The sequence below is a fragment of the Bos mutus genome, chromosome 17 (genome assembly GCF_027580195.1).
Source record: "Bos mutus isolate GX-2022 chromosome 17, NWIPB_WYAK_1.1, whole genome shotgun sequence".
In the NCBI taxonomy this organism is placed as follows: domain Eukaryota; kingdom Metazoa; phylum Chordata; class Mammalia; order Artiodactyla; family Bovidae; genus Bos; species Bos mutus.
The window spans coordinates 5,120,865-5,148,007 of NC_091633.1; the positions used below are offsets into that span (position 1 = coordinate 5,120,865).

Here is a 27,143-nt window from a genome sequence, read left to right on the forward strand (position 1 = left end):
GCATCTCATCTCCTGGGAGCTTATTAGGAGTACAGACTCTCAGCCCCACCTCAGACCTAGGAAATAAGTTTCTGTATGTTAACAAGGTCCCCAGTGACTCATGCACATTAGGTTTGAGAAGCCTTGGTCTGCAAAGGTCTTTTATGTGCATCGTCTGCTCTGCCAGCATAGCATTAACACAGGAGAAAGTGACACTAACCTGACCATGTGCAGGAGTCATCTCCCTTGAGGTGAGGAAATAATGACAGTGATTGCAACTGTGGTTCCTCAGGAACCCGTTGCACACCAGTCACTCTGCATAGGTGATCATATTCATTTCACCGCAGCACACCCTGTAAGGGGGGTATTATTAGCTCCATTTGACAGTGGAGGAAAATGCAGCTCCTGAGGGTAGGTAAATCCAAGGTCACACAGCCAGGAAACTCTAGAGCCCAGATAGTTCCCTGATCTCAGGGCCTCTTCTTTTCCCAAGTGTTAAAAACATGCAGCTAGAAGGAGAAAGGGGTTATCACAGCAGACTTCAGCCTTGGCTGATTTTAGAATTGCCTGAGAAACATCCCAAAGCCCTGATGCCTGCTGTCTTAGTGAGTTTGACCTGCTATAAGAGAATACCACAGACTGTGTGGCTTTTCAGTTCAGTTCAGTCACTCAGTCATGTCCGACTCTGCGACCCCATGGACTGCAGCATGCCAGGATTCCCTTTTCATCACCAACTCCCGGAATTTACCCAAACTCATGTCCATTGAGTCAGTGATGCCATCCAACCATCTCATCCTCTGTCGTCCCATTCTCCTCTTGCCCTCAATCATTCCCAGCATCAGGGTCTTTTCAAATGAGTCAGCTCTTCACCTCAGGTGGCCAAAGTTTTGGAGTTTCAGCTTCAACATCAGTCCTTCCAATGAACACCCAGGGCTGATCTCCTTTAGGATGGACTGGTTGGACCTCCTTGCAGTCCAAGGGACTCTCCCAAGAGTCTTCTCCAACACCACAGTTCAAAAGCATCAATTCTTCAGCTCTCAGCTGTTTTCATAGTCCAACTCTCACATCCATACATCACCACTGGAAAAACCATGGCCTTAACTAGACAGGCCTTTCTTGGCAAAGTAATGTCTCTACTTTTTAATATGCTGTCTAGGTTGGTCATAACTTTCCTTCCAGGGAGTGTCTTTTAATTTCATGGCATGTGGCTTTTAGACAGCAGGAATTTATTGCTGACAGTTCTGGAGGCTGCAAGTCTGAGGTGAGAGGGTCAGCATGGTTGGGTGAGGTTTGGTGACCCATCTTCTGGGTCATGGTAGAAGAAGCTAGGATTCCTTAGAGCTTCTTTCATAAGTGCACTAATCTCATTCATGAGGGTTTCACTTGCATAACCCAGTCCCCTCCCAAAGCCCCACCTACTCATACCATGACCTTGGAGGTTAGGATTTCAAAATAGGAGTTTTGGGGGGTTAGAAACATTCAGACCAGAGCACGCCACTGTAGAGATTCTGATTTAATTGGCCTGAGGTCTGGGCTTGGCATTGGGATTTTTAAAAGCTCCCCCTAAGAGTCTGACATGTACCCTAAGGATGAGATCCTCTCGTTTACAGACTGGCTGAATGTCTGTGTGGCACTGTTGACGGGACTCCTGTTGGGAATAGTGTACCTGCCTCGCTTCTCTTGTTGCCCGGATAGACTTTCAGATTGCCAACACTGAGAATGCCAGAGTGGTAGTATAAATACCTAAAGCATTTGATGTGTTGTTGTGTGCAATAACCCCACTGTGTTCACGGAGAGAGACATTGACTAGGGCCGTTTAAATCTCACTAAATGTCTAAAGGCAGGGTAGGCTTCTTTTCCACCCGATCTTTATGATGATTGCAGAATTCTCTTTTCTTACTCCTCACATAGCCTGGCCCTCATCTCCAAGCACCACCTACTTAAAGTCTCAGTATTAGCCACAGAAGTGTTCAGAATAGATATCAGAATTCGAATCCAGTCCATCGGTTGGCAACAGAAGTTGGCTGTTTGCTTTAGATGAGTATTTCATTGAATCCTCTCCTTACCCTGTTTCTCAGGTGAGCAAACTGCGGTTCAGAAGGTGTAAGCTATTTGTTGGAGCTGCAGTTCCAGTTAGATCAACAAAGACTTTTGGCAGCTCTGATGTGAGTCAAACACTGAGCTCAGACCCGAGGCTCCAGAAATGAAGATCAGTCATCTGCTTCACAGAGCTCACTGTCTTGAAGGGTAGACAAATGAGCCAGAATAGCATTGTTCACTAGAAATGTGATGTGAGCCACATACATCATCTAAATTTTTCTAGTGGCCACATGATAAAAGATTAAAAAAAGTGAAAATAAATTTAATAACATATTTTGCTTAACTCACTATATAAAACATGCTATCATTTCAACATGTAATCAATATGAAAATTAATGACATTAATCAGTGTGAAAATTGAAATCCTGGGTGTGTTTTATATTACATGCCTGCACGCTCAGTTGCTCAGTCATGTCCAACTCTTTGTGACCCCATGGACTGAAGCCCACCAGACTCTTTTGTCCATGGGATTTTTCAGGTAAGAATACTGCATTGGGTTGCCATTTCCTCCTCCCGGGAATCTTCCCGACCCAGGAATCGAACCTGCATTTCCTGTATTGGCAGCACATCTCAGTTTGGACTGGTCACGTTTCAAGTGCTCAGTAGCCACATGTGGCCACTGGCTACTGTATTGGACAGCACACCTCTGGAGAAACATTGAGGAAACACGTTTTTGTTGGTGGAGCAGGAATTGGAAAGAGAGAGAGAGACGAGCTATCTTGTCCTTCACTGGCACCCTCGCACCATGTAGTTTTGGCGCTTTGGACTGAATGGACAAGTCTCTCTCTCTCCAGTCCTCTCCAGGACCAGAGGATTCTCTGTTGTTTTGTATGTTGCTTTTTGCTTCCAGGGTACAGTGTCTTTCAAAGTGATAAAGAGTATAGGACTTAGCTGCTTTCTAATTTCCATTCCCTCAGTTTCTCTAAGGATTGTAGCTAGGTGTGTGTGGTCTCTAAGCCCCCAATGTGGCTGTTGTTTTCACCTAATTTATGTGGAGGCCTCATAAGAGAAGACTTACCTTTTGTCTCTTACCCAGTTTTTTGTAATAAGCTGTGCCACGGTTTTGTAATTTAATGGATGGGTATGTTTAAAGCATGTGTGAATTAACTATGATCATCTTTTTATGCTGAATAAATTTCATTAATCATTTTTTAAAAAATCATTGTTAAGCAAATTAACCTGTTTTATTAATAATTGCTGATAATCCTTTTTTTCAAACAGACCTTTGTGAACTATTGCAGATAAGCACGTATAAAAAGAAACATGAATCCTCTTGCTGTAAAGCCTGCAGTATTGATCTGTACTGCTCCCTTTACGAAAGTTCAAGGTGTAAAAGCATTCTTTATTCTTTTTACTCCACATAGCAGAGCCTCTGGTGGCACTGGTGGGCATTCGAGCAAGCACCTGGTGATGGGGGGCTTGACTTGGGGGCTTGCGTGTCGTTTGCAGCGCCTCCGTTCCCACACCTGTTATCCCGCATAGTGATCAGGCCCCCCTGCCCCACCAGCTCGTGAGCAGGAATCCATAGTCCTTATCTCTTATCCCTGATGCCCACTGCAGCGCTGTGGTAAATGTTTGCTGAAAGAGTGATAATGGCATTTTAGCAAATTATGTCTGAGCCAACAGAGATGAATAAATCAAGTCATTGTTCACTCTGGAGGGCTCCCAGGACCTGATCCTAAGGAGATGAGATAGGAGCCAGGTACATACTAACAGTAACCAGCTGTCTGACTTTGGTAGGTTGCTCCCCGTCTTTGTACTTCAATTTCTCCATCTGGAAAATGAATGATTAATAACTTTGCATCCCCCCAAGTCATGCTATAAAGAAGAGGGGAGAGAGAGATGAGAGCACGGTGAACTCTTTGGAGGCGAGACCAGTGTAACACTCCGTCACTGTAATTGCCACTGTTACTGTTTCTCTGGGGGTGTGCAGTGTATTCAGTTTACTCCTTTGACGAGCACAGAGGAGAGGGTTTGGGCTGGTGAGACGTGGAGGGTGAGGTTGGGTATGTGGTTTAGAATGCACCCAGTTTAGATTCCACCTTTTTAGTATTGGGGAACCTCTGGGACTTTGTCCTGAAGTTTACCTACTCCCCACCCCATCCTTCTATCCCAGGCTGATGTAGTGAAAGCCTCAGGTGAGCAATCTAGACACGATTTAGAAGTTATCAAGCTTAGTTGTATCTCCCCAGATCCCACCTTATCCACTTGCATCTTCTTCACAGAAGCCTTGATTAATTGTTTATTGTCCAGATGCTGTTAAATGCTATCAAATGTGCTGGCTAAGCTCTTGAATTCAAATCAGACTGCCTGGTTCAAATCCCTGCCTGCCACTTTCTAGTCACATGACCATGGGCAAGTTCCTTAATCTCTCTGTGGGCTTGTCTAGAATATGAGGATAATTATAGTACTTAAATCATATGCTCTTTTGAGAATCACATTGACATATGTAAAATGTTTAAAATAGTGCCTGGCACATAATAAGTCCTCAATAATTTTAATTATTAAAATGGATATTATTATACACTGGGAATTGAGTGAGGCATTATATACATCATCATTCTGTCATCTCATGACAGATCTGAGACTGGGATTTAGCCAGAGCCCATGCAATGGAGGATGGGGTCAAATCCCACTGGACCACATACACTGTACTTTATTTATGAGTAAATATTAGACACACCTTGCTTTATTTGGAGGTTAAACAAGAAAAAAATAGAGATAAATGAAAAATTGCTACAAAATAAGGGAGAAGCAACACTGATTCTCAGAAGGTACGCAGACCCTTAAATACTGTTTACTATGGGAACTAAGAGAAAAGTTTATACGAGTTTGGTGTCCTTAGTAGGTGCAAAAAAAACATGAGATGGGAATATAAAACTGGAAGAAGAAAGCAGGATGATAGGAAAAAAAGGCCAGATGAAAAAGAAGATGAGCGATAGAAGGAAGGACCACAGAGAATCTAAACATGTAAAACCTGCAAATAAAAGTAGAACTGAGCAGTGTAAAGCTAAATCATTGGAGAGTGAACTCTGTTGGGATGTAGAAGAGAAGAACCTAGAAACAAAGACAAGAATTAGGAAGTGTTAGCCTTGAGCTTTATCTTCCACGTTTCAGTTGGCTGGTATATTGTGAAGTGGCTTCTATGAACCTGTCGTGTACATGTCAACTGCCCTTCTTTGGCTCCTAACCAGCACCAGCAAATCTGTTTCTTTTGCCACATCCTTTACCCCCTATTTCAAATGAAATCTGTTGTCGAATGTGAAACCCCCAAAGACTATATACCTGATGTAGTTCTGTCCCAGCACTTCCTAAGAGTTGCTTGTTTTTACATTGTTAAAACACTATCAGAAGAATTACTGAACTTAAAACAGTTTTTATTCAGCAAAGCAGAGCTGTAGAGAGCAACATAATAACTACTTTCATTACGAAGAAACTTGAGAAATGATTGTCTGCATCCTTTAAATGCATATTGAATGATCTAATTCAGAACATAGACCTAATGGCAGATATCCATCATCAAAATTCTTTTATTATTACCTTCTTTTAAGAACCGAGTTTTGTTTTAGTTACATTTAAAAATCAGTACATATAAAGTCTCAATGAAAACAATCTGCTGTGCTACGTCACTTCAGTCATGTCCGACTCTGTGCGACCCCATAGACGGCAGCCCACCAGGCTCCCCCATCCCTGGGATTCTCCAGGCAAGAACACTGGAGTGGGGTGCCACTTGCTTCTCCAATGCATGAAAGTGAAAAGTGAAAGTGAGGTCGCTTGGTCATGTCCGACTCTTAGCAACCCCATGGATTGCAGCCTACCCGGCTCCTCCACCCATGGGATTTTCCAGGCAAGAATACTGGAGTGGGGTGCCATTGCCTTCTCCAAAATAAAACAATCTATACCAGCACAAAAACAGATTGTCAGGAACTATACTAGTGTTAGCAGTAATTATCTCAGATAGTCATGGAGTGAGATAGGTAGGTGGGTAGATAAAAGAGTTTTCCTGGTGTTTCGTATTTTCTACATTGAATATAGTGACAATAATCCTTGGCTAAGAAATCTGATTCACAATGGCTTAAACAAATAAGGGCTTATTTTTCTCACAAAACAGTGTGAGACACCTAATGTTGCTTCAGAGGTTAAGGATATTTTCATGCTAGTCTCTTATACCTCATTGTAACACAGTGGCTGCTAAAGCTCCAGGCATCGTGACTTGTTCAAATTGGGAGAAGCAGTATTTATCAGAAAATCGAAACCTTGTCCTAAAATGCTGGCAGCCTTGTGCTTTTGTCTGTTGTCCACAGTAGTGTCACTTAGCCAACCCTGACTACAAAGGAAGCTGGGAAAGTGAATACTTACCGGTCCAGCTCCATAGCCAGAGGCAGCACGGGAAGGGAAGGAAGTGAAAATGAGTGCTGGGTGAGCCAAAATTTGTGTCTGCTAGAAATATTTTTTAACATGTATTATTTTTAAAATTGGAAAATATTTTTGAGATTATTGTGTTCAATTTGATATATTATTGTATCTCTATAACATAGAAATATGCACACCTAAAGGACAAAAAGAAGGAAAAGCATTGAAGTTGTCTGCTCTGGGTCTTGACAATTATAGTATTGTGCATTAACATTTCTTTGTGTGATAGCGGGGGAGAGGTTGGGTGGTTCCTTTATTTATATGTATATGGAAGAAGTGGTTGACTGGAGATAGGTGCGTAGATGGACAGGTGACTGGTCTGGCAAGATAGACAGACAGGGACCCACCTTGTCCTGATGTAGCAGGGTTGAGGTGTGTCAAGAACCAACAAATGTTTTGGGAAGCCTAAGTTTAGGTGATTTCTGTAGATTTCTCTGATCCTGTGGGTCTACACCTTGAATAAAGGAGGTAAATGGGGTTTCAGATTTAAAGCAGTTCAAAAGAGTAATATACCTTTAAATATTCTGTGATGTGCATGAGTGAGCCCACCTCAGGAACCTCTGATTTCCTAAGTTAATTTCTCTCAATTAAGCAGAAAGAGAAGAAAAACTGAAAGCAGTAAATGGATTCACAATTTCAATCCCATTTTGCTCTCCATGTTTTTGAAGTTGCCCTAGCCAAAAGCCCATATACTAATAGAAAAATGAGCAGAATATATGAATCACTTGTTTTGATAGCGTTATGCTTAATCTAGCTAGAACACTTCACACAATCACAGAGTTTGAGTTTTCTATCCACTGTGAATTTTTAAAAGAACCCGATTGCCTTGGGAAAGCAGATTTCATAATTTGCTCTCCAGCCTCGCTGGAAAATCCATCTGTCTTTGCAATTGAATTTGCAAAGTGAAATCATTTTGAAGAGCTGTTCTTTTGGCCAGCTCTTCTGCTCCTCCTCCCCTTCCCTGTTTGTTCCCAGGGCTCCCTGTTGCTCTGGGCAGACCCTGCCGTCCTCTCGTCCTCTCTGGGCTGATGGAATGGTGCAGCCTCAGGAGGTGGGCTTTATCCTCATTGCAGACTGCATGGTTGAATTCTGTAGCAGTTGCTGTCTCAGACTCTTGAAGGGGTGAAGTAATCCAGGGGAAAAGTGTGGGGCTGGGAGGCTGTGGGCCTGAGCTCCGGTCCTAACTGTGTGACTTAGCGACCGTGTGGCCTTTGTGAGTGTCTTCAGAAGCCAGCCCAGCTACCCTGCCTTTGTCATGGAGTCAAATAAGATAGTGGAGGCTGAAGACTTTAAAAACCAACAAGTGCCCTAAAATGTTAGATTTCATTCTGTTCGGTTATTCAATGAACGTTTTTGGAAATAATTGAATTTTAGGTGTATCTGAAGTATATCCATTAGGCAATTAGATTTATGGGACTAATGTTTAGGGAAGAACTCTGAGCTGAAATTGCATATCTGCGAGTCACACAATTGTTTTGTGTTGTCATAGTATTGAATGTGATCACAAAGAAGTATTTTGTATATTATTGTCATTATTACTGCTACCACTATTTTTATTACTTAGGGAAAAGTTCTTCTCTTCTTTGTTAATTATCATAATGAAATTGGGAGGAAGCCTATATATGGTGTCTTTTAATTTATATTTTCTGAATTATATTTCACGGTAAGAAACTGGTGAAAGGAATCAGTCAGTCTCCTCTGTCCACGGAATTCCCCATCAAGAATACTGGAGTGGGTAGCCATTCTCTTCCCCAGGGGATCTTCCCAACCCAGGAATTGAACCTGGGTTTCCTGCACTGTAGGTGGTTTCTTTGCTGTCTGAGCCACGAGGGAAGCCCATACTAGATTTTAAAATTAGCATTTTCAGTTTCTTAGTTTTTTGCTTAAATTATTGGATACCAGCCAAAAGACTTCCCAGTTAATTAGTTTTGATATATGACAGTATATAGAAGTGAAGTTGTATTTTTCAGATTATTAATTGGTGCCAGAGTATAAAATCACCTCACCCCAGTGTTTCTTAGTGTGGTCTCCTGGGGATTTGAGGATGCAGCAGTTTTCGCTTGCCCACATGATGCAAACCCCACCCATAGCCTGCCATTGTGGCCCCTAGATACGAATACAACCCAGATTGCCCCTCTGCATTTCCAGACACCCCTGGGGGGCCTCCTCTCCCACATAAGATTCTCAAGGAAGTGGGCTCCATATGCTCTCATCACATCCAGAAGTTGGCTGTAGTGTTCCCAGAGCCCGTGATTTTACACTCTCCTTAGATGATATGAACTGTTATCAAGTTCCCTGTGGTGTACTCACTTTGGAAATATGATGGCATCTTAAGACAGAGTGAATTACACTCTATGGTAAAATAATGTTAGAGTGAGTGGCATATTTTGATTTTGTTATTAGTAATATTAAGCACTTTGATAAATGAGCTGTTTGGAATAATACTGATGTAGTGGTATCCAGTTTTATTTGATCTTCATAATAACTGTCTGAGATAGATGAAAACTTGAGGCCAAGAGAATTAGTAACTTTTCCTAAGAGCATGAAACAGTTAAGTGGTAGAACCAAGAATAGGAAACTTCTAATTCTGGTCACAGTGTCTTTCCATCATAAAGAACTGTCTCTGAGTAACTGCTTCTGGGTTGTTAAAGTTGGTAGAACAGGGTCAAAGAAACAAATTGAGGCAAAGTCAAGAAGTGACAGGCTAGGGTGGTGGGTAGATTACCAAGGCAAGGTCACCTGAGTGTACAACAGATGTGAAAAGGGTTTTTGATTGATTTCTTACTTATAACTTGTTTCATTCTATAAAGGATTTTACTTATCTAATGATGATGATACAGTAGAAATAGAAAATCAGGATCAGGGAAATACAAATAAAAAGTAGGACACCAAAATTAAGGAAAAGAGCCCAAACATGAGCCTATGAAAGCTAAAATAGTTGTTAAACAGAGCTTCATATTCAAGTCAGAGCTTCCTGGTGGCCAAAGCAAAAAGAGAAAAGAATTATTCTCACCACCCAAAAGATAGAAGCAAAGAATTCCTCAGAGGAAGGAAAATTTAATTTTAAAAGAAATTTCTCAAGAGGTTTTATATAAGAGATTTTGGTGACAAAATTTATACTATCAAATTTTTTTATCAGCAAAGATTATAATAGATTTTAGTGTGCTTTTTCTACTATCAAACTTGAATCAAAAACAAACCAGCTAACCTTAGGGTATTAAAGTTAAACGTCAATTCACTGCAGCCTATTCTGTGTGAGTCAAATGCTAATTTGGTTCAAGTTAATGGATTTTTGTGGTCTCACTTGATCCAGGGCTAGAATTTAGAACATCCAGAGGCATGGATGACCAAGAAAAAGAAATGCAAAAAAGCAAAAACCCATCATGAAATGTCTGTTAAGAGGTATCTCTCTTCTCACACAGACTTTTTAGGACAGTTTGAAATTGTAGATTATGACAAGTCTTGGAGTATTGATATTGGATGGCATATCCATCAGGATGTGTTAGGGTCTGATGAGGAAACAATAGCCCACAAATCTTAGTGGCCCTAAAGCAACAAGGTGTTATGGTCATACACAGCCCACTGCAGGCTCATGCAACCCTCAGGGGCAGGTCGCTGAGCCAGGCCAGCCGTGGCTCCATCTTCCTCCAGAGGTGCCATCTGGGTGGAGCATGGTTTCCCCAGTCAGCGGGGCAGGGGAAGAGAAAATGGAATGTTGCAGTCCAGCCCTTCATCTGACTGAATCACGTCACCTCTACTCGCATTTCACTGGGCAAAGCAACTCACTTGTCCATGCCTGACTTCCAGTGAGTGGGGCAATGGATGCAGAAGAGAACCAGAGAACAGGGAACATTAGTAGAGTCTATCACAGAATGGGGAGAAAGGCGAGGTGAGCCTTTCTCAGGAGTGGGCTAAGGAAGTCAGGCGTCTGGGGCAGCTGGGAGGGAGCGACTGGCGAGCGGGCCGCTTCTTGGCTGGCACAGCACTGCACAGGGAGCACGGGGCACAGACCGCTGGGCTGGGCCTGCATCCGGAGAGCTCGTAAATGCCATTGTAACTGGCCTGCTTTTTACACTCGAGGCCGGAGGAACCCTCAAAAGGTGCTTCTGGGAGGTGGGGCCGCTCCATTTGAGGCTCCGCTCAAGGGAGGAGCAGAAGCGGCTATCTCTGCGTTTCAAGAGTCCACCCCAAGGCTGGAAACAAAAGAAATGCTTGTTTCATATTGAAACAAACTCCCTGTAACATTCTCTGCATTGTTCACTTGTGAGGGTGCCTCCCACCTCTTATTGTGAACCAGAATGAAAACCAGGCATGCTTTGCCTTCTCCAAGAAGTGACTAATGGCCGGGCTTGGCCAGGCAGGCCCAGCGTATTTTTCACTCTGCTCTGGGCTTTGCACCAAGTTCCCTCACAGCGGCCTGGTCACAGCCGCTAGGGATGACTGTGCCTAGCACTTCCTACCTCATCATCCATCTCCACAGCCCTCTCTGCAGCCACCTCCTTTTTAATAGGTTTAATTATTACTTCCCCTACTTCATGGCACAATTAATCTTCCCCACTGCCTCAGGATTTACAGCCGTACAGGCCCAGGGAATTACTGAGCTGTTCACCTGCAGTCCTGGTTTTTAACTATCCGAGGGAAGGTAGGAAGGGGGGCCATGTATGAAGGCAGTGAAGTACTTGTGAGCTCAGTGGCTCTAGGCTGGCTTCTTGTCATGTCACTCAGCCCCAGCCTTGGGGATGGTGGCAGAAGGGGATGCCAGAGGAGCCGCCTCTGCTCAGCCCCAGGAAAGCCTTGAGGGCCAGGGGTGGAGCAGTTAGGGCTATGGCTCTCTTTCCCTTCCTACTGCATTTTCTTGAGTTTGGTTGTAAGATGAGTAAGTTCTGGGGATCTAATGTACACAGTGGTGAAAGTGAAAGTCTTAGTCATGCAGTCGTGTCTGACTCTTTGTGACCCCATGGACTGTAGCCCACCAGGCCCTTTTGTCCAGGGGGTTTTCCAGGCAAAAATACTGGAGTGGACTGCTATTCCTTTCTCCAGAGGATCTTCCTGACTCAGGGATTGAACCTCGGTCTCCCGCTTTGCAGGCAGATTCCTTACCATCTGAGCCACCAGCATGGTGACTATAGTTAATAATACTGTATTGTAAGAAAGTAGGTCTTAAGCATTCTCACCACAAAAAGGTGATGGATGTGTTAATTAACTTATATGTGTATCAAATCACATGGTACACGTTAAATGTATATAATTTTATTTGTCATTTATGCTTCAGTAAAGCTGGAGGTGGGTGGTAGGACAGGTAGTTTCCAGTGAGGCAAGTTGTGGAAGGAAGAGGCGGCATGTGCAAGGGATTCCCGGCTGTACTGTAGCCACCGCCTCAGGGTTGAGGCCAAAGGACAGGGCAGTTGGGATCTGGGACCCCTGTGCTCTCGGTGTCACTGGAGACATCCCAGATGACGGTGGAAGCTAAAGAAGACAACAGGAAGCTCTTAACTTCACTTATCCTTTGCGGGAACAGAAAGAGCCTGGTGGGTTTGGTAGAAAAAGTAGACAGATGTGATTAAGATAGACGAGGGCAGAAGAGACACGTGATGGCCGCAGAGTTCTCCAGAGGTGATGCCCACACAGATGATTACATCTGCTGCCACCTCCTACCTTTCTGAGTCTCTTAGGATTTTCTGGTCTGTCATGTATACCTGTCTGCTCTAGAAACAAAGTTAGCCAGACCATCAGTCTGTTTTTACATAGCTGCCACAGGGTTGGTTTGCCACAATAGCATACTAATGTTCATAAAGAAGAAATGAGTACAAAATCATGAGCACCTTTCACACCAGCTTCATTCCAGAAGGGGAGCAAGTGAAATAGCTTGGACTCCTGAGTCCAAAGAACTAGATTCCAGTATCATTCTTGCCACTTAGACCTACACGGGCCTGAATAAGTTCTTGAACATTGTGGGTTTCTGAGACCACAAGATTGTCTTGACAAGTGAATGTCATCATCAAGGTAGGAAACCAGGCACAGATTCTCAGGAAAAGCTTACCTACCCGGAAAATGCTTGTAGCTGAAATCATATGATAAGTAATTTTGGACTGGTCTGCCATTTAAAAACATCTGTGTCTTTGCTGTCTTCCACTGGTGAAAATAATGGGGACTTGTCTCTGGCAACATAGTCACCTGAAAACGAGCTAGTCAAGACAGCCAGTTGGTTGCATTTAAGATAAAGAGCATATGCTCCCATGCCTTTGATTGTAACCATTTGTTTACTGACCAGGTCTGTCCCCGCCTCCCCACCCCAGGCTCAGATATTTTAATTACACTGTAGAGGACTCTGTGTGGAAACTTGAGTGGGAGGGATAGGGTTCAGGGAACCTAGTGGTGTCTCAGTTCAGTTACTCAGTTGTGTCCGACTCTTTGCGACCCGATGGATTGCAGCACGCCAGGCCTCCCTGTCCATCACCAACTCCCAGAGTTTACTCAAACTCATGTCCATCGAGTCAGTGATGCCATCCAACCATCTCATCCTGTGCCATCCCCTTCTCCTCCTGCCCTCAATCTTTCCCAGCATCAGGGTTTTTTTCCCAATGAGTCAGCTCTTCACATCAGGTAGCCAAAGTATTGGAGTTTCAGCTTCACTTTCAGTCCTTCCAATGAATATTCAGGACTGATTTCCTTTAGGATGGACTGGTTGGATCTCCTTGCAGTCCAAGGGACTCTCAAGAGTCTTCTCCAACACCACAGTTCAAAAGCATCAATTCTTTGGCACTCAGCTTTCTTTATAGTCCATCTCTCACATCCATACATGACCACTGGAAAAACCATAGATTTGACTAGACGGACCTTTGTTGGCAAAGTAATGTCTCTGCTTTTTAATATGCTGTCTAGGTTTGTCATAGTTTTTCATAGTTTGTCATAGTTTTTCTTCCAAGGAGCAAGCATTTTTTATGGCTGCAGTCACCATCTGCAGTGATTTTGGAGCCTAAAAAAGTAAAGTCAGCCACTGTTTCCACTTTTTCCCCATCTATTTGCCATGAAGTGATGGGACTACTAGATGCCATGATCTTAGTTTTCTGAATGTTGAGTTTTAAGCCAACTTTTTTACTCTCCTCTTTCACTTTCATCAAGAGGCTCTTTAGTTCTTCTTCACCTTCTGCCATAAGCGTGGTGTCATCTGCATATCTGAGGTTGTTGATATTTCTCCCAGCAATCTTGATTCCAACTTGTACTTCATCCAGCCCAGGGTTTCTCATGATGTACTCCAGACTTGCCTGTGAGTGTCCAGGTGTCTCTGGTGGAGGCATGGGATCGGGGCACCATAGCAGTGTCTAGAGTTGTAATAATGAATCCCCAGAAAAAAACCGGGGCCCTGTCTCCTGGGGAGGGTGAGGATTGGGAGAAACACCTGAAATATTCAGTGCTGCAGAATATTCTTTGGAGCAGGTTTCCTCAGCTCTTCTTCCCATTCCCTCCCACTTTGCTCTTTGATCAAGAAAGCATCACCCTATTCCCGGGCGGCTCAGACGGTAAAGCGTCTGCCTACAGTGCAGGAGACCTGGGTTCTATCCCTGGGTCGGGAAGATCCCCTGGAGAAGGAAATGGCAACCCACTCCAGTATCCTTGCCTGGAAAATCCCATGGACGGAGGAGCTTGGTTGGCTACTGTCCATGGTGTCGCAAAGAGTCAGACACGACTGAGTGACTTCACTATCGCTATCCTTTAAGATAACAGACAAAACTAAATATCATGTTAAACAAATCAGGGCAGTAGGACTGTGTTGTTCTCTCTGCATGTGTCCTCTGCCCATCCTGGAGAAGGACGTGTATAGAGGCTGGTATACCTGTACCTGCTGGTGACCAGCTGCTTTCTTTTTTTCTACTGAGGTCCCACAGAGGAGATGTAAATTTAAACATCCCTGTTGGTCCTTAGCTGTGAGGACGTTTCCCGATCCACAAGAAACTACAGACCTCTATGCTTGTCTGGATTATTTGATTTAACTTTGTATTATGAAACCTTCAAACATATACATACACACAGAGAGAAAATAGTATAATAAATCCCCTTATATTCATTGCCCAGTTATCAACATTTTGCTAATATTATTTCATCTATTTTCATAAATACACACACATACTTACTTTTCCCCTCTGATGGAATATTTTTAAAGCAAACAGTAGACACTATGTTATTTTATCTGTAAGTAATTCCATATGTACTTCTAGCAGATGAAAAGTTTTTAAAGTACAGATGCTGTCTCATGTCACACCTAATGAGACTAAATACAATTCCTTTATTTCTTCTGCTTATCTTGCAAGCAGATGGGCTGACACAACTAAAGGTCTGTGGGTCGAGAGTCCCTCTCTCCACTGTCACTAACTCACTTCCTCTCACTGGGCCAGGGCCACATCATTTATAAAGTTAGGAGGGCTCTTCTGTTTCCCAAATCTTGATAGTTTCTGAGAATAGTTAGTGATATGGCTAGGATTTAGTCAAACTCAACCTGCTTGAAAGCAGTGGGAAAGAATAGATGGGCTCTTAAAGCCCCATTTGGATCATGCACTGTTAATAATCAGAATAGTAATATTTTCAGTAAATGAGAACACATCCATCATTTGTACGTTGAAGGTAATACATTGAAGTACACTGAGGCCCTACTTTTAGAGAATTTGCAAGAGAAAAGGCTGCCAAAATTCACTGTTAAAATGCAGTTTTAGTTTCAGCAGAATTCTGTTAGTCTCATCCTGTTCCACACCTTTTTTGGTCTTTCTGGTAATGGTTAGCAACAGGGGCAAAAATGTATTGAGCACTTACTGTCTCTCAGGCACTTGTTCTAGCTTCTCATAAGCAAGACTCCTTGGCCTTCACCACAGGTCTTTGCAGTAGCTCTTATTATTCCCGTGCAGGGACTGTTCCTAATGCATAGGTGGAGGTTTACTGTGAGGATATATAAATCCATGGAGTAGCCCTCATAGTCATCAAAAGAGTCCGAACTACAGTATTTAGATGTGAGTTCAAATACAAAAAAAAAAAAAAAAAGAATGATCTCAGTTCATTTCCAAGGCAAACCATTCAGCATCACAGTAATACAAGTCTATACTCCAGCCACTGATGCCAAAGCAGCTGAAGTCAACTGGTTCTATGAAGATCTACAACATCTTCTATAACTAACACCAAAAAAAGATGTCCTTTTCATCATAGAGGGTTGGAATGCAAAAGCAGGAAGTCAAGAGATACTCAGAATAACAGGCAAGTTTGACCTTGGACTACAAAATGAATCAGGGCAAAGGTTAACAGAGTTTTGTCCAGAGAACATAGTGGTCATAGCAAACACCCTTTTCCAACAACACAAGAGACAACTCTACACATGGACATCACCAGATGTACATATCAAAATCAGATTGATTATGTTCTTTGCAGCCAAATATGGAGAAGCTCCATATAGTTAGTAAAAACAAGATTTGGAGCTGACCGAGGCTCAGATCATGAGCTCCTTATTGCAAAATTCAGGCTTAAATTGGAAAAAGTAGGGAAAACCACTGGGCCATTCAGATATGACCTAACTCAAATCCCTTATGATTATACAGTGGAGGTGATGAATTAGACTCAAGGGATTAGATCTGGTAGACAGAGTACCTGAATGACTATGGACAGAGGTTCATAACATTGTACAGGAGGCAGTGACCAAAGCCCTCCCAAAGAAAAACAAATGCAAGAAGGCAAAATGAGGAGGCTTTACAAATAGCTGAAGAAAGAAAGTGAAAGGCAAGGGAGAAAGGGAAAGATGTACCCAACTGAATGCAGAGTTCAAGAGAATAGCAAGGAGAGATGAAAAGGCTTTCTTAAATGAACAATGCAAAGAAATAGAGGAATACAATATAATGGGAAAAACTAGAGATCTCTTCAAGAAAATTGGAGATTTCAAGGAACATTTCGTGTAAGGATGGGCGTGTTAAAGGACAGAAATGGTAAGGACCTAACAGAAGCTAAAGAGATTAAGAAGAGGTTGCAGGAATACACAGAAGAAGTGTACAAAACAGGTCTTAATGACCCAAATAACCACAATGGTGTGATCACTCACCTAGAACTGGACATCCTGGAGTGTGAAGTCAAGTGGGCCTTAGGAAGCATTACTATGAACAAAGCTAGTGGAAGTGATGGAATTCAAGCTGAGCTATTTCAGATCCTAAAGGATGATGCTGTGAAAGTGCTGCAGGACTGGAAAAGGTAGTTTTCATTCCAATCCCAAAGAAAGGCAATGCCAGAGAATGTTCAATTGCGCTCATATCACGTGCTAGCAAAGTTATACTCAAAGTCCTTCAAGCTAGGCTTCGACAGTACATGAACTGAGAACTTCCAGATGTACAAGCTGGGTTTCAAAGAGGCAGAGGAACCGGAGATCAAATTGCCAAGATTCATTGGATCATGGAGAAAGCAAGAGAATTCCAGAAAAATATCTACTTCTGTTTCGTTGACAACACTAAAGTCTTTGACTGTGGGGATCATGACAAACTGTGGAAAATTCTTCAGGAGATGAGAATACCAGACCACCTTACCTGTCTCCTGAGAAACCTGTATGCTGGTCAAGAAGCAACAGTTAGAACCAGACATGGAACAACTGACTGGTTCAGGGTTGGGAAAGGAGTATGACAAGGCTGTATATTGTCACTCTGCTTATTTAATTTCTGTGCACAGTACATCATGTGAAATGCTGGGCTGGATGAATCACAAGCTGGAATTAAGATTGCTGGGAGAAATACCAACCTCAGATATGTAGATGATACCAGTCTAATGGCAGAAAGTGAAGAGGAACAAAAGAGCCTTTTGATGAGGGTGAAAGAAGAGAGTGAAAAAAGCTGGCTTGAAACTCAACATTCAGAAAACTAAGGTCATGGCATCCGGTCCCATCACTTCATGGCAAATAGAAGGGGAAAAAGTGGAAGCAGTGACAGATTTTATTTTCTTGGGCTCCAAAATCACTGTGGATGGTAACTGCAGCCATGAAATTAAAAGACGCTTTCTGCTTGGAAGGAAAGTATGACAAATCTAGACAGCATATTAAAAAGCAGAGACATCGCTTTGTTGCCAAAGTCCATATAGTCAAAGCTACAGTTTTTCCAGTAGTCATGTATGGATGTGAGAGTTGGACCATAAAGACTTGAACCCCAAAGAACTGATGCTTTTGAATTATGGTGCTGGAGAAGACTCTTGAGAGTCCCTTCGACAGCAAGGAGATCAGAGCGGTCAGTCCTAAAGAAGCTCCAATACTTGGGCCACCTGATGCGAAAAGCCAACTCCTTGAAAAAGACCCTGCTGCTGGGAAAGATTGAAGGCAAAAGGAGAAGGGGGTGAAAGAGGATGAAATGGTTAGGTAGCATCACTGACTAAATGGACATGAATTTGAGCAAACTCCGGGAGATAGTGGAGGACAGAGGAGCCTGGTGTGCTGCAGTCCACGGGGTCCGCAAAGAGTTGGACACAATTTACTGAGTGAACAGCAGCAATAAATCCGTAACCATGTGTCCTTTCTCCACACGCCTTGTGAGAACTGGGCTTTGTGAGGATCTTCTGCCCCACTAATCTTCATTTAATTCCCCTCCCTGCAGCACGTTGTCACCTAGCGCGCCCCTGCTGACAGGCCCTCTGTAAGTCTTCATCTGAATGACAGCCCTGGAAGATCAAGCTGTGGTCTCAAAGGGGAAGGAGGATCTACAGATTATGTCCTCAGCATGTGCAGTCACTCCGCTGGCAGCTCTCAGGGCCGCTTTTATGTTGCCTCAACAAAGAGAAGGGCTGCCAAGAGGGTGTAATGTTCCGTTCAGAATGCTCCAGGCTGGCAGCGGCGAGGACAGGGCAGACACGAGGCAGAAGGAAAAATGCCCACCTCAGCCGGCCCATCTCCTCTTACCCTTAGCTGTGTCTGGCAGTCTTTGTTTGAGAATCTTCCTGTGTTCTTTATAGACTCTTGGAGGTGTCAGCTGAGGAGAGAGGCGGAGGAAAGGGGAGTGTGGGCAAGCTGGCTGGAGGTCAGATCATTTTGCCATAACCAGCAGGCAGTTTCTTTCACAAATCATTGAGCCCCGGGTAGCCATTATCATCCCAACTGCTCCCTATTAGCTAGCCAGACTCTCGAGGCCCTGAGAGTAAGAGAAGTGGAATTCCTTTTCCTTTGAACTCTCGCTCTCTGAATACCGCTCATAGTGGGTTTGCGTAGCATGCATCATTAGCAAAGCTTATTGATATACACTACTGTGTTTCTCAATACTCTTAGAGATTATTGTAACCTGGCCTCGTTAATAAGAAAACAAAAAACACCGAAAAGTTTTCAGTTCAAAGAAAAAACAAAACAAAGGCTCAGAGACATAAATTTACAGTCTCAAAGGTATCAATTGAATGAGATGGGAGCCAGGCTTATAAAATGGGACTTCTGACTTAAAGTCCTGTGCCTTTTCCAGATACTTTATACTTTCCAGATACATTATAGCATGCTTTTCCAGATACTTAGCCAGCTTCCTATAGGATGGGGTACAGGTGGGGAGGATGGGGTGCTAGCCAGGTGACCTGTTCTTTGGTGGTAGGAGGCACACAAAAAACCTGAGCTTCCTCCGTTGGCTTCTCTGAAGGTCCCATGCTGCTCGCTTCCTCTTACCATCATCTTAGCGACCAGTTAGTGACCATATTGCCTTAAAAATCATTGCCGTGAAATCCAAAAGCTTCGGGAAACAATCATTGTAAAGGCATCGCTGTGAGGGGAAGCCTGAGAGGGTTTAGAGGCCACCCTCCCCAGCTCCGGCTCCGCACTCACAGCAGGGCAGGCATCCTGCCGCTTATTTCTCCTCATGCAAAGCTGAAGAGAGAGGGAGTAAATGGTGCATTTCCGCTAAGGATACCTGGAAAGTTGAAACCTTACAAGTTTCCTCTTTAGGTAAAAGCAGGTTAGGGATCCAGGCCACATTCAGGCCTTCAGAACTGAAATGTTTCTGTCACTAGTAATTTTTCACCACTAAAAGGGTTTCAGGTGATTCTGAGGTAATGCGTTTTGGGCAGCTTAGAGTATTCTAACCTTGAAACAGTCTTTGAAAATCTGTTCCTTCCAGCTGGGATGCCAGTGACATCCCTGATCCAGGGGAGTGACCAGACCTTACCTGCTTCAATTGGAGCAGAGTTTAAAAAATATTTGATTAATTTTTAAACCAAGGATTATACATTCATCATAGAAAAATCCTATAAAATACAGCAAAATTCCACCACTCCAAAATTACTACTATTAACATTTAAAAAAATATGTACTGTATGCATAAGTATAAACATATATCTATACACACACATGCATGAACCCTATTAGTGTTTTTATTAAGGATACTATTTTGTGCCCATATAACCCCTTTGCTCAGTCACTTCAGTTGTGTCTACTCTTTGTGACCCTATGGACTGTAGCCCACCAGGCTCCTCTGTCTATGGGATTCTCCAGGCAAGATTACTCAAGTGGGTTGCCTTGCCCTTCTCCTGGGGATCTTCCCAATCCAGGGATCAAACCCACATCTCCTGCGTTACAGGAGGATTCTTTACTGCTGAGCCACTGGGGAAGCCCATATAATCCCTTAATACATTTTATTTTTTCCCATGTCAATATATAAACTTCTACTTCACTATTTTTAATGGTACCATGTTATACCATCATATAGAGTACCATAATTTGCTTATTTTAAACTGAAATATTTAGCTCATACAAGGAAATACACAGAATTACCATAGTTTGTTTAATCTCTACCACCTTGAGAATTCCCTTCCCTGGAAGCATATAGTAATTTCAGTAACCAATATTTGAATTTGACTTAATAGTTTACAGTGAGTTTGCACATACATTATTTCATTTGATCCTCACTACTATCTTAAGGTTGGTATCAAGATTATCATTTTCCTCAATTTATGGATGAACTGAAAAAATTCTCAAAGAGGCTAAATGATTTATCTAGTGTCATGAATCCAGTTAATGTCATAGGGATGGCTGGATCCAGAGACAGGCGTGACCCCTGGGGCAGGATAGAGCTCTGCTGCAGGGAGTCAGGACCAAAGGAGTGGCCCTGGCATGCTCCTCTCTCCCCCACGCCCTGCTCACCTCAGCTTGTATTATGTATGTTGACAATATTTTTTTCATGACTGCCTCCCTTATGACCCTTTGTGCTTTCTGAGGGCAGACTTACGTCTTCATTTCTCTCCCTGTGTATTGCCTACCACAAGGCTTGGTGCACAATAAATGTTCAGTTACTATTTGCTGGGTCAGTGTGGAAGTGAGTGAGTGACGGAAGGAAGGAAAGAAAGGTGTTATAAACATAAGCAAATTGCAGAGGCTGGATTTTGATAGCTTGCTTTCTCAATGGCTCTATTTTCAATTCAGACATTTCAGTGAGAACCCATCTTGGTGTTTTTGAGTTTTTATACTTCTGCAGGTTTTGGTCACCTGTACAAAGTTCACACGTTGATGCATAGAAAAGCATATTCAAAACCAAGGGTAGAGAGAAACCTGTTTGCATACTAGATCCTTTTGCCTTTTCTGTGTCTCCCACTCGGCCCCAGCTGGAATGAACCAGGCTGTGCTTAAAGAAGCTTCCCAAGTTTCTTCTATGATATCCCTCATTTGCAACTGCTTTATATTTATGGTATTTATGATATATCTCATTTTGAACTGCTTGTAAAAACAACCGCTTAGCTTAGCAGCTATAGCATAGTTTATGAGAGCTGTTTGAAGTGCTATTATTGTTGACTGTAAAAGCTGGATAGCAAAATTAGAAGAAATTTTGAAACAAACGTCATTCAAATCCCATCACCTAACAAGGCAACTTTTTTATCTTTTCATAATCCCCTTGAGGTCTTGTCCATGTGCACACATTCATTTTCCTCATCATTGTTACAGGGAGCATGCAGCATTTTTCTTTGCCTTTTCCACTTAACATTATTGCAAGAACCCGTTTTTCCCTGTTTTTCTGCATAGTCTTTGTAATGATCTTTTTAATGACTGCATAATCCCCTATTGAGTTGATGTACCGAAATGTACTTATACAGCCCCCTTTGTTTGCCATTGAAGATGTTTCTGATCTTCCACTAATCCATAAGCCTGCAGTGAAGACTGTCAGGGGTAGAACTTCTGAGGATTTCCTTAGAAGACACTCCCCTGAGCAGGACTGCAGGGCCTGAGCAGCACCGGGAGTGAGGCTGTCTCGCCGCTGCTCCAGAGGCTGTTCCCATTTATGTCCAGCAGTTGATGGGTTTACTAGTTTCAGGGCCACCTCACTGGTACAGGGTATTGTTTAAATTTTTTGTTTGCTAATTTAGTAGAAGTAAAATGGTACTTCAGAGTTGCTTTATTTTGCATTTCTTTGATTATTAAAAGAAATTAACATTTTCCCCTGTGGTTACTCTTTGTATTTCCTTGGATATGAGTTGTCTGCCTATTTCAGTAAATTAAGGTCTTGATTTTTTTTTAATCAAACCCAGTTAAATCTTTACACACAATAGCTATTGAATTTTTTGTATATGATTTATATATTTCCCAGTATTGTGTTTGCCTTTTAATTTTAGGCATCTATTTGTAGTATAAAACTTACTATTTTTGTAACCAAATCTGTCAGTGTTTTTGTGGGTTTTTTTTTTTTTTTTCTGTTGCTTTGAAGCTTAGAAAGCTATTCCCCCTCTGGAGAGCTGATAAATATTTAATTCTGCCTTCTGTTATTTTAAATTCTTTAATTCATCTGGATTGTATTGGAGTATAAACCGAGTTGCAAATTACATTTTATTGCTAATCAGTCATTCCAACCCTTTTCTTCTGTGCTCTTTCTCAGGAATCATACACCAGATGAAAGGTGATTATGACACTGCACTGAAACTCCACAAGACCCACTTGTGCATCGCCCAGGAGCTGAGTGACTACGCGGCCCAGGGCCGCGCCTATGGAAACATGGGCAACGCCTACAATGCTCTGGGCATGTACGACCAGGCGGTCAAGTACCACCGGCAGGAGCTACAGATCTCCATGGAAGTGAACGACCGTGCCTCACAGGCATCCACGCACGGGAACCTCGCTGTGGCCTACCAGGCGCTGGGCGCCCACGACCGGGCCCTGCAGCACTATCAAAACCATTTGAACATCGCCCGGGAGCTGCGAGACATCCAGAGCGAGGCGCGGGCTCTCAGCAACCTGGGCAACTTCCACTGCTCTCGAGGGGAGTACGTCCAGGCCGCCCCCTATTACGAACAGTACCTCCGGCTTGCTCCTGACCTTCAAGACATGGAGGGAGAAGGGAAGGTCTGCCACAACCTCGGCTATGCCCATTACTGCCTTGGAAATTACCAGGAGGCGGTAAAGTACTATGAGCAGGATCTGGCCCTGGCCAAAGACCTTCACGACAAATTGAGTCAAGCAAAAGCTTACTGCAACTTGGGCTTGGCGTTCAAGGCTCTGCTGAATTTCAGCAAAGCTGAAGAGTGTCAAAAGTACCTACTGTCCCTAGCCCAGTCCCTGAATAATTCCCAGGCTAAATTTAGAGCCCTGGGGAACCTGGGCGATATATTCATCTGTAAAAAAGATATCAATGGTGCAATAAAATTCTATGAGCAGCAGCTGGGCTTGGCTCACCACGTGAAGGACAGGAGACTGGAGGCCAGTGCATATGCAGCCCTGGGCACTGCATACCGAATGATCCAGAAACACGACAAGGCCTTGGGCTATCACACACAGGAGCTGGAAGTATATCAGGAGCTGAGTGACCTGCCGGGAGAGTGCAGAGCTCATGGGCACCTGGCCGCAGTCTACATGGCCCTGGGGAAGTACACAATGGCCTTCAAGTGTTACGAAGAGCAGCTGGATCTAGGGCAGAAGCTGAAGGACCCAAGTCTCGAAGCCCAGGTCTATGGCAACATGGGCATCACAAAGATGAACATGAATGTGATGGAAGAAGCCATCGGCTACTTCGAGCAGCAGCTGGCCATGCTGCAGCAGCTGAGTGGGAACGAGTCTGTGCTTGACAGGGGCCGGGCCTATGGCAACCTGGGGGACTGCTACGAGGCCCTGGGTGACTACGAGGAAGCTATCAAGTACTATGAACAGTATTTATCTGTTGCCCAGAGTCTGAATCGCATGCAAGACCAAGCCAAGGCTTACCGAGGCCTGGGAAATGGACACAGGTAAAAATGGCAGAGGACAAGTGTGGTTAGTAAACCTGCACCAGGGCAGCTGGTGCATCCACACGGCAGCGCACTGACTGCAGAGCAGCTCCATACGCTGCTCATTTGCCTCCTCCAGTGATTCTGTGAGTTTAGCAGGGGTATTTCTACCCTGTGTCATGGAGGAAGAAACTAAGGCCCAGAGTTTGTGTCCAAGATTACACAGCTTGAAAGGGACAGCTGAGAGTTTAACGCATGACCCTCTGACTCCAAACCCAGTGCCTTTTTGACTACATCATAATAAGCAGACTAAAAGAATAGGAAGGGGAAAGATGAATGAATCGATCTCACTTATCTTTTCTGATTGCCCCTCACATTATATGAATGTGTTCATTAATATAACATCTCTACCCACCAATTACTTGGACCCCATATTGTTGCTTTTAGGGAAAGCCACCTCAAAAGAGGGGAGTGAATGAGCACATACTATCATCGTGCTAGGCACCTTGTGTAGATATCTTGTTTAATATTTATTGCAGTTGTGTATTAGTCTACATTTATCATTATTGGCTACAGGATGTGGGATTTATCAGCATCCAGAAACTGAAGCTCAGGGAAAGGAATCCATGTCCTACACAGCTGGTTTGGTCTGCTGCCGGAGTCCACGCCCTTCTCCTTCTTATCGTGTCATCTCTTAGCAGCATAGCAAGACACACTGTTGGCCAAGGCACTGCTTTCCTCCTGGGTGTGGGGAACCCAAGAAGGTGTCTGTGTTTGCAGAATATATGGCCTCTCCAGACAGGGGATTAGGGCTCCTGGAGAGGAGGAAGGGCAAGGGTCAGACTAAATCATCACCCACAGAGTGCTCTGAGAAGCTCAGGATGAAAGATTTATCGCCATTGTAAAGTGATTTCAAAAACATAGTCTGTGCAGTAGTGGAAATTGGGAGGCCCAAAGAACCAAACAGTTCACTTGCTATCATTGTGCCTATTAATATATTTTATGTTTCCTCTGGGGTGTATATCCCATTGAATCTCAGGCTCTTGGGAAGGTCACTAAGGGATGACTCTTGAATTGCTTTCCAGATTATGAAATTCCCCTGCATCTCACTCTAAGGGCACATGATAGATTTTAGCTAGAAGAGGAGTTAAGAGCTTCTATAGTAAGTGACAGTGACAAATGCTTTTCATTTTCTCAGGGGCTTTAGCATGTCTGCACCTGCACAAAATAATATCATTGCTTTTCTGTCTACATCCCCACAGGGCAATGGGGAGCTTGCAGCAAGCCCTGGTGTGCTTTGAAAAGAGGCTTGTGGTCGCCCATGAGCTCGGGGAGGCCTTTAATAAAGCCCAGGCCTATGGCGAGCTGGGAAGTCTGCACAGCCAATTAGGAAATTATGAACAAGCCATTTCCTGCCTTGAACGCCAGCTGAACATTGCTAGAGAGATGAAGGACCGAGCTCTGGAAAGTGACGCGGCCTGTGGCCTGGGGGGTGTGTACCAGCAGATGGGGGAGTACGATACAGCCCTGCAGTACCACCAGTTGGATCTGCAGATTGCTGAGGAGACCAACAACCCCACGTGCCAGGGCCGGGCCTACGGGAACCTGGGCCTGACCTACGAGTCCCTGGGCACCTTCGAGAGAGCCGTGGTCTATCAGGAACAGCACTTGAGCATCGCTGCACAGATGAACGACTTGGTGGCCAAGACAGTGTCTTACAGCAGCCTTGGAAGGACGCATCACGCTCTGCAGAACTACTCCCAGGCAGTCATGTACTTGCAGGAAGGTAAGTGGAAAGGTCTGTGCAGCTTCTCGGTCTACTCTGAGTCTGAGCTCACAGTCTGCCCAGGAGGAAATGCACTCATGTGAGTGACCATCTCGACCTGGAGTGAGGATTCAGAGGCTACATCATCAGTTCAACTCCAAAACCACGGTGTCCCCCCGTGGGTGCTCCATAAGAGTTCACAGTTCTTTCCGCTCTCCTGGATGCATTACCCAGCTTGTCTCACTCTGCTAGCCAGCTGTCCAGGGAGCTGACACCCTCCTTGCCTTTCAGAGCCCTCCACTGAATGAAAAACACCTTCTCCACAAGATGAAGTTAGATCTTAGCGTGTACAGTTTAATGCTCTGCATCAGGAAATGCGCAGCGGTTCTGAGCCCGTTGTGCACTAGACAATACCTGAGCTGCGTCAGCACTGTGTACAAGTCCATTTCAGGGTGGTGCCAGGCTCTAATCCAGTAGCATCTAAGAGTCGCTCAAGCCGTCAGCCAGGTTTCCCAGCATTGGTTACCTGAGGGGCTGGGCTGGCGCCACAGTGCGCTCTCTTCAGGCCGGCCCAGAAAGTGCCTGCTTCCCTCACTTCCCCTGGCCCTGTTCCCTCTCTGGCAGAGGCTCCATGCGGCTACCTGCACACAGGTGGTCCTGCGGTGCTTCCTCCCTCACCACGCAGAAGCCCTGCAGCAGTGTGTTTGCCCTCCACTCTGAAAACCCTCCTGGAAAGCACTTCTCACAGGACCATGGCGTGTTACCACTTGGGAGGGAGCATAGCAGACGCAGTGTTCTTGGCTCTTGAGTAAAAGGAAAGGGGTACTGATTTCCAGCAAAAACGCTCATGTGTGGTTTCCAAAAAACTTTCCATACGTAGTTTATCTAATTGGATTTAATTCTCTTAGTAACCCTGAGAGGTGTATATTTTCATTCCCATTGGCAGCTAAGTGACCTGAGGCTCAGAGTGCAGTGGCTTGATCCTGACCATGTGGTCAGTCAGTGGTGGCGTGGAACCACATGAGACCCCATGCAGCCTCCTAGAGCCTAGAGCCAGGCTGGCGCAGTCACGTCCATGATCACTCCTGAGCCCCAGCTGGGAGCTGGGAGAGAGGCAATGCACGGAGCGGAGAACGGGCCAGCGGCCAATGGTCAGGGTGGTCCTCTGCGCAGACCAGGTCTTGCCCTGGCCTGCAGGCTGAGAGGTTACTGGGAGGCTGTAAGCTACTCCCCAGATATTATTTGGCTCCCACTCAATGGGAGCTCTGCCTCAATGCATTAAATATGAGAGTTGGCTTTTGGTTTCCTAAAACTAGACTGTGGTAAAATTCTAACAGACTGGGGGCAGTTTTCAGTTGAATATGTGAAAACTATTAAATTCAGACCTAGCGTATGACAACCTTTCAGCTGTGTTCTTTGGTTTTTCCTGAAATTTTATTTCCTAGAAGCAGCTGCTTTGCCTGAGATATTGTAACATAATTCTATATTTATGGAAAGCTGTTTTTTTTTTATTATTGTAATTTTAAGTCTTGCAGAGATCTAAATTCGTATTGTGGCGTTGCCACGGTGTCTTTTCAGTGAATGTGGTCTACCCCAGAGCCTGATGTTCCTCTTGGGCCCATCTAGACGCCTCTTCACGAGTTGTTATAGGTGCAGGACCCTATTGGACACTTTCTGAGTGCTGTGAGTTGGGTCTTCAGCCTCTTTTAAAGAGGGAACAGTTCAGTTGGAAACC

At 44.1% G+C, this 27,143-nt stretch overlaps 1 protein-coding gene across 1 annotated transcript in view; it reads left to right on the forward strand.

Annotated features, from left to right (window-relative positions):
- The window catches only part of TTC28 (tetratricopeptide repeat domain 28), a 582,233-nt gene that overhangs the window by 463,710 nt on the left and 91,380 nt on the right, over positions 1–27,143 (forward strand). The window contains 2 exon segments of the mRNA XM_070385930.1: positions 22,323–23,664; positions 24,906–25,429. Coding sequence (XP_070242031.1) covers positions 22,323–23,664; positions 24,906–25,429 — 1,866 coding nt within the window.